Source organism: Syngnathus scovelli, chromosome 9 (genome assembly GCF_024217435.2).
Source record: "Syngnathus scovelli strain Florida chromosome 9, RoL_Ssco_1.2, whole genome shotgun sequence".
Taxonomy (NCBI): Eukaryota; Metazoa; Chordata; class Actinopteri; order Syngnathiformes; family Syngnathidae; genus Syngnathus; species Syngnathus scovelli.
This window is the reverse complement of record NC_090855.1, coordinates 3,462,490-3,480,593: the sequence shown is the minus strand read 5'-3', so window position 1 is coordinate 3,480,593 and position 18,104 is coordinate 3,462,490. Positions and strand designations below refer to the sequence as shown.

At 41.8% G+C, this 18,104-nt stretch overlaps 1 protein-coding gene and 1 long non-coding RNA gene across 2 annotated transcripts in view; one reads left to right on the top strand and one right to left on the bottom strand.

The window, feature by feature from the left end:
- The window catches only part of LOC125975469 (uncharacterized), a 49,570-nt gene extending 45,345 nt beyond the window's left edge, over positions 1-4,225 (top strand). Inside the window, exon 5 of the long non-coding RNA XR_007483961.1 lies at positions 2,216-4,225. This is a non-coding gene — a long non-coding RNA (uncharacterized lncRNA). The remainder of the gene's footprint in view (positions 1-2,215) is intronic.
- Positions 4,226-4,606: 381 nt separating this feature from the next.
- LOC125975428 (transcriptional repressor scratch 1) lies at positions 4,607-9,455 on the bottom strand. The gene is made up of 2 exons (XM_049731013.2): positions 8,804-9,455; positions 4,607-5,606 (listed from the first exon to the last, which is right to left on the bottom strand). Exons 1-2 carry the CDS (start codon positions 8,916-8,918, stop codon positions 4,879-4,881), a joined length of 843 nt encoding a protein of 280 aa, XP_049586970.1. The 5' UTR covers positions 8,919-9,455; the 3' UTR covers positions 4,607-4,878.
- Positions 9,456-18,104: the final 8,649 nt, after the last annotated feature.

Sequence of the window (18,104 nt, the reverse complement as noted above, 5' to 3'; positions counted from 1 at the left end):
GAAAGGTCACATCGTCATTAGATTGCTGTTCCCTCAACCTGCACTGATCACATACAAGCGGAGGTCATCACCATGACATCACATTATTACACGTCTTTGCCCTTTCACGCCCGACGTGACCCCGATTTAATATCATTTTCACTTGAGTGGCCATTTTTTTGCCTCGCTATCCTTTTATTCATTAGCGATTCTGCCGCATAAGTATTTGCTAAATTTGAGCCTTCGGCTGACTGCTGATGAAGCATCGAAAACCGTATACGACTTTAAAAATTCACCACCCTTCGATAAAACACTTGTGGAGCTGTTAAATGATACAGGTGTCCTCGCAATCCTTACTTAACCGTTACTTGTTGGATTTTTATTTTGCACCCTGGGCGCTCTCTTCAATCCTTGCTAATCACACACACACACTCGCACACCGACAGTGTTAATTTGACTTGCCAGGAAGGAAATGGTGTGATTCGCTTGACTTGGTCCCTGGACAGGAATCTAAAGACAGTGGGGAGAGTGCAGAGCAATCAAGCGATAAAGCTTATTATCTGAGGGGAGCTATATTCGAAGACTTATTATCTAGCAGGAGTTAAATGACTTGCAGGTCCTCAAAGGCCTGATGCCCTGGTTCAACTTGGCGGTAGAGGAGAGGAGAGCTTGGAGGTAGAAGGGTAAATGAAGATGTGATGATGATGGGGGGGTGAAGGTGATTCATAGGTGTGGACCGCCACTGCTGTGAAACCAATTTTCTAGTTGAAGTCGTGAGATGTACTCAAGTTGATAAAGCTGCAAAACGCTGCCGCATTGTCTTTCGTTTTGAAACCGCTCAGCTCCTACAGATAGCCGAGATTGTTTTTAGCGGCAAATGCTACACGTGTTGACAGCAACGACAACAGAGAGTTTTTTTTTTTTCTTTGTAGAAGGAAAAAAAAACAGCCACATTGGATCTTTATGACAAAAAAGGAGACGCCTGAAGCACCCTCAAGGTCAGGCGTCGGTAAATAATAAGTGTAATGAAAAAGCACAAAAATCAACAAAGCGGAAAAGCAACAAGGTTATTTAATTTCCTGCAACAAACAAAGTCTTGTGGAGGGAAGGCTTTGGTCTGAATCATCACAAAGTACGGCAAAACAAATCTTTTTTTGGGTCACATTGTTCCATCAAATTAAAAAAAAAAAGGTGATTAAAAATTAATTATTTCTTTTGCAGGTGCCAGGTGAAAATGTAGGAAAAAATTCTCAGAAAAATCAGAAAATATTAAAAAGTTAATTATCTGACCTATTACCTGGTGGGCATCCAAGCATGTATTTTTTTTAGGGGGACCAGTTCCCCTGCGGCCACCCTCTAGCTCCGCCAGTGAGCTATGTATAAAAAATATCAATCAAACAAATTCACTATAAATGAATCATACGAAAAGATCCCATTGATCACATTCCTTCCTTCACACTACATTAACATTCATCAATGATTGATTAAAAAAAAAAATCCCACAAACATACGAAAAATAATTCCTTTTCAAGTTTCCCCTCTTTTTTAGCAGATGAAGGTCAAGCGTTCAACCGAGCTAACCGAAAAGAAATTACACTAGAAAGTGAAAGGGGACTCTGCGTCACTCCAGCTAACCGCCGCTAAATGTCCACATATTGATTTAGGAAACTGCAGTGTTTGTTTAAGCAAAGAAAAGCAGCCCATTACCGCCGGGCAGCTCGCAGCCTTAAGAGTGCTAATGAGCCCACTGTGCCCTCTCGCTATCTCTTTTAAACACACAATATTAGCTCAACCGATATCAGATGGGTCCAGAACGAAGCATCTTCTATCCCGTCGGCACTCGACGTGAAAGAAAAAAAAAAAAAACGAGACAACAAAGCATCTTTGTTGGTTAAGATAGTTCTTTATTATGAAGTGCCACAAAATGCTTTGTGTTCATTGTGCTTACATTGTCTAAATACTGGCTCAAAAAAGACCTAGGAGATCCTTTCCCTCTGCACCAGAGAGCCCAGAACCTCCTGAGATAAAGTGTGTCGGATATCACTGTACAGCGGTTAAAAACGCCTCAAGTCCTTTTACAAACTCTCGTCCAAGAAGTGATTAGTTCGGTCAACGTAGCGCCCTTCAGCTCGGTAATACAAAAAAAAAAAAAGAAGAGAGGTCAAGCTAGTACAAGTTTTTCAATTCTTCTCTACCTGAATTCTAGTTAGTTTCATTGTGCTACTTTTCTTTGAAGGTGGACGTGATTTCCAATGGAAGTGCTTGGAGAGCAAAAGATCCGGAGCTCACGTGGAGAGACACACAACTGCAGGTCGGTAGATTATTGCTCTTAAAGACCCTTGTCGAGATGTTAAACATGCTTGAAGATCATTTGATGGAAGGCAAATTACATCATTTGCGATTTTTAGGGGGCGGGGCTAAAGTGATGTATGTGTAGGCACAAGGAAGATGCTAGCTGAGGTAGCATCCGTTTTTCAGGTCGTACGATTGACAGTTGAGTGGAAAGTATTCGAAGCACGCCCAAAGCATTTTTACAAATTTGATGCCTTGTCCATTCAAACTCCGTCAACTGTCAGTAAGGATGTTGTATTTTAGAGTTTTAATTAGCGTGGGAAGTTTGTGGAGTGGTTGTCAGGTTGGATATGACTTCAAATGAAATATCATGTTGAACATTTTCTGGACTTATTTAGAATCTCAAGAGAATCAGGTTTTTTTTGTTTATTCCTGCAATACTCGCTGTTGCCATCTACAGGACGGGAGTGTAACTATACTGACTACATTGTTTACATTCCATTCAAATTATTCCTGCGCAATTTATTCACATTATTCTTCAACTTCTTATCTTCTGTTAAGCTCCTTTATGCTATTGCATTTTGGATTTTTGACCCAATTCCCGGGTAAAAATATTTCTTCCATTGAGACTCATTTTTCAAAGAGCTCAAGATTAGATTGACGGCCGCAACAAAGCAACACCTTGATACAAAATGGCTGCCTTCACAATATTCTGCCGTTTGTTTATATCCGAGATGAAGGTAAAAGTAGGTCAGAAGTGCATGTTCAGTGCAAACTCTCCTTTTATCTTCATCACCCTAAAATATCACGTCGTGGAAGGCTGAAATCACTAATTGAATAATCTTATTAAATTCGGGATCTTCATCTCGCCGTTGTTCTTAAATAAAGATTACACACGTCTGAGGAACCGCCGTAATTATCACAAGTCCTTTTGAAAAGAATCACTTGTTCATATTAAACCTATTATTTCCAATTGTCGGAAGCTTGACTGGGGGGGCGTGGAGTTTAATCAGACGCCCCAGATGTTCTCCCCGGGTCGCTCCGAATGCGTGCGTGCGCGTCTCGCCGAGGTTACGTAACGCCAATCGTCATTACCGAGCACAAATGTTTGTGCGCAGTTGTGTGTGTTCTGCGAGTGTCTCCAGGGAAGCTCCAGGAATCTACAGCGGATTTTATTCAGGGGGGGGCGGGCTTTGAGAGCTGGGTTCAGCCGCTATCAGTCGTACGGATCGACGTATTGTTCCGGGCTCTTATACGACTCGTGGGTTAATCCCGTTGGTCGGCTCGAGAGGAACGGACAAAGCCTGCTGCGGAATCCGAGTGTGTTGTAACCACGAAGGTGGCAGGCAGGCCATCCAACTATAAGTGCAGGCTTGGTCTCGGAATGCACACTTGATGTGTGGTTGAATAATGCATTGCATTTAAAGTTGACCACAGCGCAACTCGGACGATAGCATGCATCAGCCTTCACTTCAGGTGGATGCACCTGCACGTCACCCCTCGAGTCCAGCTTATACTGTTGTTTGAATTTTTCAAAAGGGCTGTTATTATTTTTTTTTTGTTCAGAATTGCAGCAAGCCGCTGATCCCAGCCCTCCCCCTCCCCCCCCCTCCTCCAGAATCCTACATTAGTTCTACTCACTAAGAGGCAGGCAGTGCATAACGAGAGAGGAAAGACTTTTTGTTTCTTTTTGTTTTGCTAACACTACATTGGCATGTTCCCTGATGTCTGCAATATTTGTCTTTTTCTGTTTATAACTATAGGTGAAGTAAAACATACCTGATTTTTAAAACTGCTATACAGTAGTAGGTAATACTTCGTAAGTTCATCATAAAATACCATGCATTAGTGTGATTATTGCTTTGAAAAAAGTCCTACGGAGGCTCCAAGAGAAAAATATTGCCCTCGTCTATTCAATTTTGGCAAAAAAAAAAAAAGTAAAAAAAAAGAAAAAGCTTTATAAGATGTTGGCATAGATTAGATTTTTTTTTTTTGCATGCAAATAAATTGAACAAAATAATTAGAAAAAAATCGCACTTAAAAAGTGGCATATGCTTTGGCCTGTGGTGGTAGAAATAGGAAGTAACTAAAAAAATAAAGTGCAACATAAAAAAAATACATGACAAATAAGTAATAAATAAATAAATAAATAAATAAATAAATAAACATTATTTTTCTACCTCAGTAGTGGCGAGAATATGGTCACTTGGTGCAGAAGAACATTAGCGTTATTATCATCATTATTACTATAGTTATTACTATTCTTCCTCCGAAAGCAAAAGAAAGAAACTCTTTTTCTACGCGTGGTAGTGCAGAGAGGAAGCCAGCAGCCGTTGCTAGCCTTGTGAAAGTCTCAACGGCGTCCGGATGCCGCGTTTGCGTTCTTCTCGTCTCCATCCGGAACAGGAAGAACTCGTCGACAGTTTGTTGTTGTCGGGAAGTGCATGCGTAAAACAGTTCCATCCAGGAAAAAATTGTGCTATCGTCATCGCCGTGGATCGGCCGCAAGGGGAAAGCGAGGTGCAGAACGTGAGCGAGGAAGCCGGGTCAGAGCACAAAATGGACGGTTTGCGGGGTTTTTTTTTTTTTGTTCTCGTCGCGAGAGGGTCACGCATCCAGGGGCCCGAGAGGAGAGAAGGGGCCTTTGAAGCAAGCCGACTCGTAGTGCTTGTTCAGGTAACTCTTGAGCGCGAAGGTCTTGTTGCAGCGTTTGCATTTGAAGTGCTTGAAGGCCGAGTGCGTCTGCATGTGAGCGCGCAGGTTGGAGCGGTCCGCGAAGGCTTTGCCGCAATGGGCGCAGCCGAAGGGCTTCTCGCCCGTGTGCGAGCGCATGTGACCCTGCAAGAGCCACGGCCGGCTGAAGGCTTTGCCGCACACGTCGCACTTGTGTTTGAGGTCGTGCGTGAGCAGGTGCATGGCCATGGCGGGCATGGACACGTACACCTTGCCGCAGGTGGGGCATTTTTTAGCTAGCTTGCTATCCAGCGAGCGGTGCGTCTGTTTGTGCCGGCTCAGGTTGGACGAGGTGGCGTAGGTCTTGCCGCACTCGTTGCAGGTGTGCCGCTGGATGCTGCGCGGGCTGCCCATGGCTTTCCTTCTGGAGCGCCCGTCCGTGATGTAGAAGGCGTCCACCGAGTAGCCGTCGCTAACCGCCGCGTCGCCGTTGATGTAGCCGTCGGTGAGTTCCGAGCCCGGGCTGTCGGGAGACTCCGAGTCCGGGGCGCCGTAGTCGCTGTGGATGCCGTCGTAGAGGGGGTCCGGCGAGGGCACCTTGATCCCGCCGTCGCTCTCGCCATCGTACGCCGACGGGCTGATGTAGTCGCTGATGTAGCCGGCTGCCGGGCGACAAGAAAACAATGCGCTTTGAGTCCTCCTCATGACCTTTTTGATATGATGAAATTTCAGAAACGTAAAGCGACAAAGACAGGAATTGTTTTTTTTGTGTCAGCCATCTTTCCAAGCAGGCCAAGTCAATACAACAGGATGTTTTGTAAGTTGGTGTCACTTTACATTGAGGAAGTAAATTTGGGAGTACTTTGGTCATCAATATTTCAGATTCATAAATTTTTTTTATAGTGTAAAATCTCTGCCTTGGGTCGATAAATGTTTGGAAATTCATGTTCACCACTTTTGGACACCATCTTGTCTAGGGGATTAGTAATTGCAGAAAGTTGTACTCCTCAATCTCCGTTTCGCTGCACCCGAAGCCGAATCCGTTGTTGTTATTTGTTAGCATGTTAGCATTAATGCAATAAAACCCAAAACGTTCCAAATGGAAATCAAAAGAGCAGTAAACAAAATGAGCGTTGTTCCAAATCAGGAGCTATTAAGCTAGCAATTAAAACTCAAATGCTTTGATTGCTATTATAGAAAAGTGTTAGCAAACGTTAGCAAACTTGGACAGCAGCAAAGTAGATTTGTGCATTCAACATGAGTGTCACAGCTTAATTCGAACAAAAACTGAAATGGCTCCAGGAAGAAGAGCATGAAAACAAAGCGCGACTGTATCCTTAGATATAATTTAACGCCTGAAAATACCTCCTCTGGCTCTTGAGAGTTCCCTCCCCCTAATGTCTTTTTAAAGGAATCATCCTGTCGTGTTTTCAGGGCACTGCCATGACTTTGAAGAAATTGCCCTAAAAAAAAAATTTGAATTTAAATACCTCCTCCTCATAATTTCCAAGTATTTTTTTTCTTTTTATTTGACTGTTTCGACCCAGCATGAAGTCATCTTAGTTTTATGTGGCTGTTATTCTGAAGAGCCAACCTCTGCATGACTTTGTTTATATCCGCGGGCTTCCCCTCCGATCCGAGTAGTCCCATTTCACAAAGCAACACAAGTAGGGAAACAATTATTCCCAACTCTGACGAAAAAAAAAAAAAAAGTTGCTGCTAAATCCCGCACTGCGGTGAGCGTTACGGCCACGTCAAGCTTGGAGGAGGAAGTCGAAAAAGGTAGCGGAGGACTGCGGGTCGCGTGTGAAGCCACACAGGGCTTGTTAGCCTCGACATGATGAATACGCCACTGACAGATTATTTTTTTTTTTCTGTCTTCGCCGACGCGCAAACACAAGCGAGGGGTCAGGCGCGGGAAGCGCTCGCTGATGCAACAACGTGTCAGTGGCGCCCGGGCGCAGGAGGAAAGGAGAGGAAACGCGGAGACGTCTGTTCAAGGGTGGATTGAAGTTCACCGTGTACAACAATGAGTCACGCTGCCGCCGCTTGACGATGTGTCGGCAATGAGGGCCGTTAAACGCCGCGAGTGCAAATGTCATCGTCTGTGACTTGTTGAGTCAATTGATTGTTCCGTGCTAACTGATAGGGAGCGTCATGCAAAAAGGAAAATTGACACATTGATAGTCCCGCCTTCTGTTGGTGATTGGTTGTTTTTCCTCTGGCGTGGTGGTTTCTTGTATGAAAGTAAAGGCCCAAAATGAAAGCAGGAACAGGGACGGGTGATTTTTTTTTTTTTTCTCACAGATCCTATTTATGCCAAGTCATAATGCCTGTTTTAAAAGTTTTACTTTTTAAAAAAAAGAATACTTATAATAGTAATATAAAAAATATCAACAGCATCAACTTTGTTCCTAATCAATTTATCTAAATCATAAAACTTAATTGTTTTTTAACTATTAACTCTACTGGAGTTGTTTTGAGTAACATTTTATCGACAATGTATGAAATTGAGTAAAAATCCTCAAAGAGGTAAAAGTGACCCACAAGGTTCAAAGCCTTATACTTGTTTCTATTCTTGACAACAGAAACCGTTTTTCAGCGAGCACTATTTTTAGCAGCAATGACAGTTTGGATTTCACATGTTTGGATTATACATGTGTACTTTGAAATAATATGAATATATTAGATGGCTATAAATATCCATCCATTTTATTTTTCTGGAGAACTGGAACCTATCCCAACTGATGCACTCTGAACTCTGCTTGCCCCAAAGTCAAGTAAACGTGATCTACCTGTTTCTCGATTATTGCGTAACAGATATTCCGGATGTACACGATGCGTGGAGGTTGTTCCCTCTAAAAATCTATTTCCATAATCTACAAACAAATAAAGCAGCTGCCACATAAAGGCTTCTAAAGGTTGAAATTGCCCAAGGACAAAAAGATGTTATGAATATATGTGAAGGTAGCAGGAGGTTAACCACTGTTATTAAAATCTTACGATGGTAATAATAATGGCGCTTGGTCTTAAATGACCAAGGTATAAAAAGAAGGTGTGCCATGAATTAAATTAAAAGAAGTTAATTGCTGTAAAAAGGGGCAAACAACAAAACATTCAACTCAAGCGTTGCGTAATCACCCCCTCTTAAGACAACTCTACTTTTCAGATGAACGACATTTAATCCTTTGACGCTCATTAAAATGACGTCACAGACGACGTTTCCAAACAAAGCCATCTGAAAAGGTTCAAAATGCACAAGCTCGAGGTTTTTACTTCATCCCTCGTGTTTGGAGCCACAAAAAGCATAAATATCATTGCCAGAAGCCTGTTGATTTTTTTTTTTTTTTTTTGGACTTTCAATGACCTATAAAGTTAAAAGTTGAAAGGTTAGTTGCCACCTCTCATGCCCTGTTTATTTCCTTTAACCTTACTTAGCCTGTGTAGGAGGGAAGCACATTGGGGAGGGGAGGGGAGGGGGGGGGCTGTTGACTATCAGCTCAAAATCAATAAAACATGGGACGGATTGAGTTCATGCGACCTTCTCGCTAACATCCGCTTGAAAATAGCTCAGCGGGGAGAGAGTGTGCGTCTGGGACAGTCGCGGCCGAGTGAGTGCTTAGGAATGTGAAGGTTCCATTCCGGCCCGTGAGCAAGGCAGGCGAGCTCTCGAAACAGCTTCACTATGTTGGCTAGTGTAATTAAATGCAGAGGTGAAGTTTTGGGCAAAAAGAAAAAAAAAATCCTGCTTGTAAACGAGCAAATGCATCCTCAGCACATTCCGTCACGGGCTGCGGTCGCACTGCACACTTTGTGAAGCAACAACCGCACACACCTGTTCAAGCCGAGCCCGACCTACCTTTGTCATGTAGCCGCAGGCTGAGCTCCGTCCTGGGCCGGTAGGCGCTCTCCAAATCATCCGCGGGGGAGAAATCATCCAATTTCACCTTTTTCACCAAGAAAGACCTCGGCATGGTGGTGCAACACACACACACACACGCACACACTCAGACACACGAGTCCGCACGCACGCAAACACAGCAGACCGGCGTGGCCAGCGTGCCCACCAGGAGCAATCTCGTTAAATAGTTGCGAAGGTCTTTTAGTCTGTAGAAATTCCACCACTGGCTCCTCCTCGGCAGAGCGAGAGCAAGTTCAGCACCGGACAGCTCCCCCCCTCCTCGCTCGGCTTCCTGTGCAGCAGACAAGCGGAAGTCTACTCGCCGCCACCCTCACGTGCGATGTCGAATAAATAGATCAGCGTTTGTCTTGAAAGATGAGGAGAGGAGAAAGAGGGAGGGAAGGGAGAGTGGAATCGGGAAGCGTTGTGGAAGGAGACCTCCGGTCCAGGGTCTCGGTGGAAGTAGTCCTCAAGTCCGCCCGGCGACTCGTCGGCTCATCGCAGTCCCCCCCCACCCCCTGCCCTGCTCTTCTCTTACTGCTGCTTCCCTCTCTCTTCTCTCCTCTCCCGCTTTGTGCGACGAGCTGTTCCGCGCCTGTGTCGTCTGACGATCAGCTGACTGCATTTATAAGCGTGGGGGGGCAGAAAGAGAGAGGGAGGGGTGGGGGAGAGCAAGAGAGGGAGAGAGAGAGAGGGGCACGAAGGAGTGCTTAATTTAATCCATCCCTCCTCTCCAGGGAGCGGTGACTGGCCCGGATGATTTATTGAAGCTGTTAACCCCCCCCACCCCCCCCCCCCCCTCCTGCCCCCCCCCCCCTAGCCTTCTTTTTGTCTTTTTTCTATCTTTCATCACTCTCTTTAATTTTTTTTTGTCTGGAAGAAGTCAGCATATTTGGAAGTGATGGAAAGATGTCGTTACGATGGGCATTTGTGAACCTTTGTCAAGGTCAATTATGGGCACATTCAAGTTTATATTTTCAAGAATTTTTTTTTTTTTTTTGGAACTGTGTTCCTTATGTACATCTCGGGCGACGCCAATTTTCCAGGCGAATATGAGCAATCATACCCGGAGCGCCTTGTCATTATCATTATTGTATGCGAATGCGGCCCCCGGAGGCAAATAGATGTGGAGTGTTGCTCGGCGCCTTGCGTGACAACTGGGAACGAGCCGGGGTCACGTCTTCCCCCCCAAAAAAAACGAGGACTGTCTCGCTTCTGTGCGCGTTGCGTAACAACAGCAACACCAAGACAGAAAAAGCGAATCATCGGCGAGAACAAAAGAGGAAGTGTTCGCTCGTCTGGGTTTTCCATTTCTTCTCACAACTATCACTCGATTTCATCAACATCTTTTGTGGTTGATGGTTTGAGGACCTTTGTGTGTCTTGCGCAATAGTAAAGAGACATTCATACTATTTTAAAAAATAGCGATTTAGGTGATATCCGTCGAATAAAAATGAATCTTGCCGTAGCTTTAACGAGGCAGCACCGTGGCTCATAATTGCAAGGCCGGGAAAGTTGGTGGTCATCTGTTAAGGCTCAGATTAATTTCAGCGCACGTCTTTGATCTGCAGGGAAACCACTTAAAGATGAAGAATTTGCTATAATGTGAAAGTTTGTGCATAGGAGCAACTTCAAAAAAGTTTGACTTGTCACTTCCCTCACCTCACCGAGTGTTATTATCAAATATGACCTATTTTTTTGTTCAACCGGTGCTTTTGCTTTCTTCTTCATGTTTGTTTCGATTCAATAGAAAGTCGATGAAAGAAGAATTAGTGGCCTCGCTGGAAGACCTGTAAGTCAGACGTTCAAACCATTTAACCAGGCTGTTAAAACACTAACTAGTTTTTGGTCATTGAACTTAACCACCTTCAGTGTGTCCACGTGTGTGTGTGTGGCCTGTTTGTGTGTTGCTACCAAGTCCATCTGTTGTCCTTAATCAGAAAAAGAGCAGATGAGGTTCATCACCTGGAGACTAGCTCAGGGAGGTCCAATTAAACACACACACTAACACACACACACAAAATGCACACACCACTTAATCACCTGTCAGCTAACTAAAATAAGTTAAAAAAAAAAAAAAATATATATATATATATAAAATAGTTTTTTTTAAATGTATATATTTTTTAAGAAAATATATATTTATATATTAATTTTCATATATATTTTTATATATTTATATATTTACGTATGTATTAGTGCGATGATGCGTAAATTCCAGTTTGAGCAGAAGCAGGGAAAGCGCAATCATTTGACATTTTCAACAATGTTTTATTTATCCTGAGAAAAGCGAGAAGAGACAGCGATGAATAGTTAACACTGACTTACATTAATGATTTCAAATACCTATGAGAAGAGAATGTTCTCTTTGGTAGGCCCTCCATGATGGTTCCCCACACACGTGTTGTATGTTGGGCGGTGTGTGTGAGTGTGTGTGTGACAGCCCAACAGCTGCTGCAGGCCAGTTTTGACACAATCTGACGACGTCCATTGTTTTTGAATAGCTTATGTTGTATTGTTATGCAAACACAAACATGCGTTGACATAACACAAAGTAAGTCAAGGTTCATAAATGGCATTAAAATGCTCATAGAATGAATAATTTTAAAAAAAAATCCCCTTCTCTGCCTTTTAATTAGTTTTTTAGTTGATTTATTTTACAATATTGTTTTTCTGTATCATGTTTGGCCAATTCACACCCAAATCGAGATTTTGTTCTGTTCTGCATCACACGTTTTCCTCTTTTGTGGAGGTGAGCCGTGTTCTGTGCTAAAGCCGCCTCGCTCTGCAGTGATGCTAAATATTGCTGAGCACTTCTTCTCATCAGGCACAACAACAACACACAAAGCCTGTCGCAGACACACACACACACAAAACGAAAACTGCTGGTCTAGGGGAGAAATGTGGCCTGTTTCTTTGCCGTTTTGATGACTCGCGTTGTACTCCAATGTAGCGTACGTTAGCACAGCAAACTGATGATGATTTGATAAAAGACCTTGAGCTGAAATATTTGGGTGTGCAGCTGCTGCGGTATTAAGGTGAGCATTTCAATCCAGACCGGTGTCCTAGCACCCTCTATTGGCCACCCGACACTGACCTCCTGCACTAAAAATCGATTCTCTAATCCAAATATCGATTCGTTTGATCCTTCCGTCCATTGACATCATTTGCGGGAATACTGAAAAAACATGTTGCTTAAATGTCCGATTTTTTTCTTTTTGGTCTCGACCTCGGGTGAAACATTAAAATACAAACCTTGAGTGAATCGGGCCTTACAATATGCCAGCGAGTGAATTCATCCCGCCTGAGCGGCCTTGGAACAAATGAATATGTTCATTTTCCACATGGTGGAAGTTGTAATCGCTGTCACTGTCTGACCCAGTGGACACGCTGCATTATTCACCATGTGATGATGAATCATAAGATTTATTGGTCGTTTAAGAGGGGCTCCGCTCCGGTTAAGAGTGGATAATCTAAATGTATAATCTTTGTAATAAATCCTTTGCAGGGGGGGGAATTCATTGGCTCCCCTTTCCACAAAATGGACTAGTTCTGGTGCAGAAGTGAAGATTAGACACGAGACACGACTTTAGCTCTTCCTACTGAGCGATGTCGCTAAATACGACAGGAATGGACAGTCAGCACCTCGCACCTGCAAAACTGACAATTAACGCTCACACACATATCAAGTTGCTGCGAGAAAACTGAAAAAAATGCAATCCTTGGTGTTCTTACCTGGAAACATTTTGATTTTGACATAGTTTATTGAACCACGAACAATACGATGCGATTATCAAGGAAGGAGCAGATTTACCTGCAAGCTGTTGCTGTTTTTTTTAAATGTCTCTCGATGCCGTCTGCTTTCCACTCAAGAAAAAAGCAATGCCAATAAACTTTTCTACAAGCACGTTATTTTTTTTGTGCTTGATCTGCCCTTATGTTTTCACTAGCACATCAAGTTTTAATAATAATAATAATAATAATAATTCATTGTTTTAATTTATATATTATAATTAAATATAAATAATTATAATTAAATAATATTTATGAATCAAAGATTAGGTTCAGTAGCAGGTGGTAATGGTAAAATTTGTATTGCTTAAGCTTTAATAGGTCAATCACACATAAATCAAAGCGTTAACCCCCGAGCCAATGTGAAGTCTGTTGCTAACCAAAACAGGAGCACCTACCGCCAGTCTCGAATGAATTGAAAGTGGGTACCGCTTAGTGGAAATAAACAGCCTGTAGACATACACTGTTAAATTTATCGTAACTAGCGCAAATATCCATTCCTTAATGCTTGTACGCTTAAAGAAAATGGCCGTCCGCTCCGGCAAAGCACCGAGGTGTCTTTGTGTATTTCCTTAAACTCCCGGTGACCCACAGCGAGAGGGCTATTCCTCTTCCTCTCGCCATCTTGGGGTAATTGTGTGAATCAGGGCAGATTGCATTTAGTCAGACAGCTGAGTGGTGAGCTGGCAGGGTAATAAATGGCCTGATAACCAGCACCACGCAGATCCCTCTCAACACTGAAATAAGAACAAAAAAAAATCATTACCTGCCCCGGACAGGCCTATCCCGCCGTGTCACATGCGATAAAGAGGGACATATTTCGGGAGGGAAAGCCGAGAGGGAGGCGCGCTCGCCACTGAAGGGAGGGGAAGAAAAATGAAGGAAGGGATAAAAGAGTGATGGAGTAAGTAAGAGACTTGTGGAAACATTGCGGGTGACATTTTTATTTGTCTTGGAGATTGATCCATTTATTGGCTCTTCCTGGAAGATGGAGCAGAAATGAGGCAGATAGAGCCGAGTTAAACATTACAATGGAATTCTATCAGAGGAGTGAGCCGAGCGACGAGACTTTACGACTACATGGCATCGCACGGAAACGCTTTCGATTATTTTGCTGACATGAGTCCGTCTGAGTCCTGACATTGTATTCGTAAGCTGGGGTTAAACTTTGCATTTTAAGATATTACGCTATTCTTTTTCAGGCCTGATAGTCATTTCCAATCATTTTATTTTGTCAATGATAAAACAGAAAATATTATAATTATGTAATCTTTTGATATATATATTTTTTTAATTACTTATATTATCCATTGCTTCAGAATTATTTTTAAACACTATTTATTTATCTTTTAGATTCTTTTTCTTTTTAGTATGGCCTTTGCATTATTTATTGACAGTAAGGGGGCTGCACACATTACAAATAGGTCAAAGGGAAAAAAAGCAATTCTTCCTCTTTTCCATCCTCTTCACCAGGTCTGAGTGTATCCATTAATATCATTCTTTGTTTTCATTCACGTGTGTTGCATCTTCTCTGTCTTACACACTCTGTCTCCTTTTCTCACACACACACACGCATCGGTTTTTAACCACTTCAGAGGACATTTCATTTATTTATATTCCTCTCCGAGATTAACTCTTCTCTATACCCCAAAGCTCTCATCATAAAAATGAATAACTTTAAAAAAGACTTTTGTGTCTCCAAAAGTGGGACAAACCACAACATTACAATCTCTACTGATTTATGTCCTCACAATCGCAGTAAAAAAAGAAAAAAACACACACAGCATGGGTGTAGTATGCAACCCTGAGGCAGCCCTTTAGCACCAGTCGCGATGTTCCATCAGCAGGACGAACCGTAACTATTCCAGCACACCACTATGGAAATGCTCTCATGTTTTGTCAATACCGCTAAATCAGCTTTATTAACCCCCAGAGGACAGAGAGCTTCTAAACACACTTCTGTTATGAAGTAATGACGTGAACCCACAATGAACCCATTACTTGATCCTATATATATTCTTTTATGTTCATCGAATGCGCTTTTAAAATAAAGCGATAAGTTGTTTCGGTTTCTGTGTTTTTATGTTGCCTCTGAAGTTGAAGCGATAGAAGAGTTAGCGCACTTGAGCCCCTGAGGCATCACATGCCTGGTATGCCTTTTATTTATCTATCTATAAAGGATAAAAAAAAAAACATGAGGTATAGTTATAGAAATTATCTACAGCAGTGCAACTTTTATATGCTGTAAAAAAAAAAAAATAGCGGGGGCATCAATTGCTTTGCTCTCATAATAGAAAACCATTAGCAAAGTTTTAGCTAGCAACATCAGCAAAAAAATAAATAAATTGCACTTCCTCTCAGTCAAGTCTTATAATCGCATGGTCACTTGTTGCCAGGCAGAAATCACATGGCTCAATTATAACTGCACCAATGAAAGAAAAATTAAAATTAAAATAGCCATCCTAGCCAGACAGCTAACACAAAACAAAATGTCAGATCAGCACACGTCGAGCAAACTGTTGCATTTTTATTGGCAATAAAATAGATGTCGGAAAACTGTTCATCTGTATCTGGTCAGCTGTATAAATGAGGCAGACTATGAAGTTGAGTGGGACTGGAGAGATAGACACAGCGAGGTTGTCCCCGGGGTTCCTGCTCGTGTTTGTTGTGTGAAAACGTTGCTGCCGTATGTTTCACTTGGCTGTGACCTTTTCGAGATGTCGGGGATGCGGGAGTTGCGTGGGCACATGGGAAAATCTCTATTGCAAGTAAATCATCTTTAGGTTCTAAGCCACCAGATATGGCATGCTAACCTATGCAAAGGTCATTCCCCCTGTGTACTCTTAAAGGTACAAGTAAAAAAATATATATATTATCACGGAATGCCATGCTAACAAGATACAAAAACAATTCACTAATCATTACATTTTGATCGATAAGTCAGTCATGTAGGTCAGTCATGTAGGTCAGTAGAAATCTGTTGAATTTAATAAATTGATCAGATTTCTTTGCAGCTTTAAAAAAAAAAGGTGTGATACAGCATTAAATATAATATATTTTATTATGGAGATAAAGTATGTGTACTCCAATTAACAGACAAATAATGGCTCTAGGACTCTGCCGTGCGGGACCCCAAAATCGATGATTAAATGAAAAATAATGGAAGTTCTGTTTCTGAACTTCAGCACCCTCCCCTCTCTTCCTTCTTTTGAAAAGCACCTACTGTATCCAGAATAGGAAATAAATATATTTAAAAGAAAAAAAAAACTGATGCATATCTCTTGTGTTTGATGAATAACAATGTCCTGAAGGCACCACAGTGAATTATTCATCTTTATGGAATCATTGTTTACCTTAACGAGAGCTGATTGCATCGACTCCCTTTCTTCAGTTTTCTTGTTTATCTATGATTCAATGACTTTGATAAATAGATGAGGGGGAATGGCACGGAAGAATAAAATGCTTGCAAACCACAGAGATCGTAATTGGAGTCACACTGCATATTCTATAACTTGCTCACATAAAATGTGTTAATTACATTTTTATTGCTACCTAAACAAAAGAGCAGTTATTCTTCTCAGTGGTGCGGCAATGAGTTTATTTTCTTCAAACGTTAACACAACAGTAGGTAAGACAAATGTGAGTCATGTAGGGGGAAAAAAAAATAACTCGTTTGGGTTGTTTACATCCTGGAGAAATAATCCTATTGACGTGCCGAAGGAACTTGATATAAAACAACAATTAGATTAGGCTGTAATTAGATAAAAGTAACAAAGTGATAGCCGCATTGTAAATTGTATTTTGCTTGGTATTATCAGCGAATTGATTTAAATTACCCTTTAAAGAGCCATTTGCGAATCAACTAACATTTTGTTTACATTTATTCTCTTGTTTTATGGAAGTGTTCTATTTTAAAATGCTGCTAATTATAACATTACCATATGATCATCCATATGGCTTCTTCTAATTGCTTCTCATCTGTCATTCCACACTGATAACAAGCTGTTTTTAGACTTTTTTTTTTTTTTGTCTCCACAGTCCACTGTGCATGCTCAAACCTGAATGGAACAAACACAATTGAACATGTAAAATTATCACCTGGACACTTTCCATCGTCACACTGTCTCAGTTGCCAACTTAATCACTGTCTTTCCTTTCAAGCGTGTTTATTGACTTAGTTTGCCCAAGATTCTGTGGTTAATCTGCCAAAACACCATTATTATCATATCAAATGAATGCCAGGAACCTGTAGAGATTAATTGTTGCATTGAAAGTAGCTAACTTTAAGACTGTGTGGAAGACTCTAATAGCGTTGGACTAGCATTAAGCTAAGCTAACAAACTATATTAGATATGTTAAAATAGATTAGACGGTATAGTTAACATATATTTTTGCAAGTGAGCCATTTTAAATGAATTATAACTAACATCCTGCCCATTTAGATGCTCCTAAAATAGAAAAATAAAAAATTAGCTAATTCTTGTTAGCATCTAAGCTAGTCTTAACATGCGAGCACAAATTCATCCTTATTACGATAACATTAAGGATTTTTATTGTAACAAACAAAGTTGATAGGCTTTAAAATATCTGTTTATGAATATTTTTGGTCAAGTTTATTTACATTTTAATATAAAGTCTGTGTTTTACTCTCAACAAACCACTCATAACTAAACTGCATATTAATTTACTTTTTAAAAATAAATGCATATGCCACAGAGTCAATTTATAGGATTGATATTTACCCCGAGACATTTTCAACCGCTTGGTGAGCTGCGCAATGACCAATAAACAACAATATTACAAGCTCGTAATAAAATCACAGTCTTGTAACGTATTTATTCGCCATCCATTTGTGACGTGCAAACAGTACTTCCAAATATGTCTAAGTGCAAAAGGATAATCCTGTTCACGCCCCTTTGCATGTACTCTTTGTTGCCCTTCCCCGCTCACTGTGCGCGCACCTCACTCGCTTCCCATCTGTCGCTCCCTTGAAGATGGATGGCGGCGTGTCCGTCACCAGTAGTATCACACAATGAGAATGCATCGTCTGCTGTCGCCCGTAATAAATGCTTCTATCCGCGCGACTCTTCCCGCTCATAATAGATGGCCCGTATCTCCACAGCTTCTGTTTATAAGATTATCGCAGCCCTCCGTCGTCCCCTAAACCCCGACAGGAGATGGAGAAATTACTTTATCGCTAGGGGGGCCCGAAAGTTATCATTTTGCGAGGGAATTTGAGGAGCGAAAGCTTTGTGAATTGGCAGCCACGCCGCCGCTGGTGCGCTTATGCGAGCGTGCGAGGCGAGGTTAAATTGGCGGCTGATTGCTCCGTTATGCTCTTTGAATGGCTGATGTGTTATTGAGAGAGGCCACCTGAAGGAAGGAGAACAAGATAAGCATCAAACACTTCTCCATTCATCACTTTTTATCTGGTGATTTATGTAAGCGAGTCATCGCGCGGACCTTC

Excerpts from the sequence above, each read along its gene's own strand:
- LOC125975428 (XM_049731013.2), bottom strand. The coding sequence starts at position 8,918 with ATGCCGAGGTCTTTCTTGGTGAAAAAGGTGAAATTGGATGATTTCTCC. Across the intron at positions 5,607-8,803 it reads CCTGCGGCTACATGACAAAG|CCGGCTACATCAGCGACTAC; the intron begins GTAGGTCGGGCT and ends GTCGCCCGGCAG.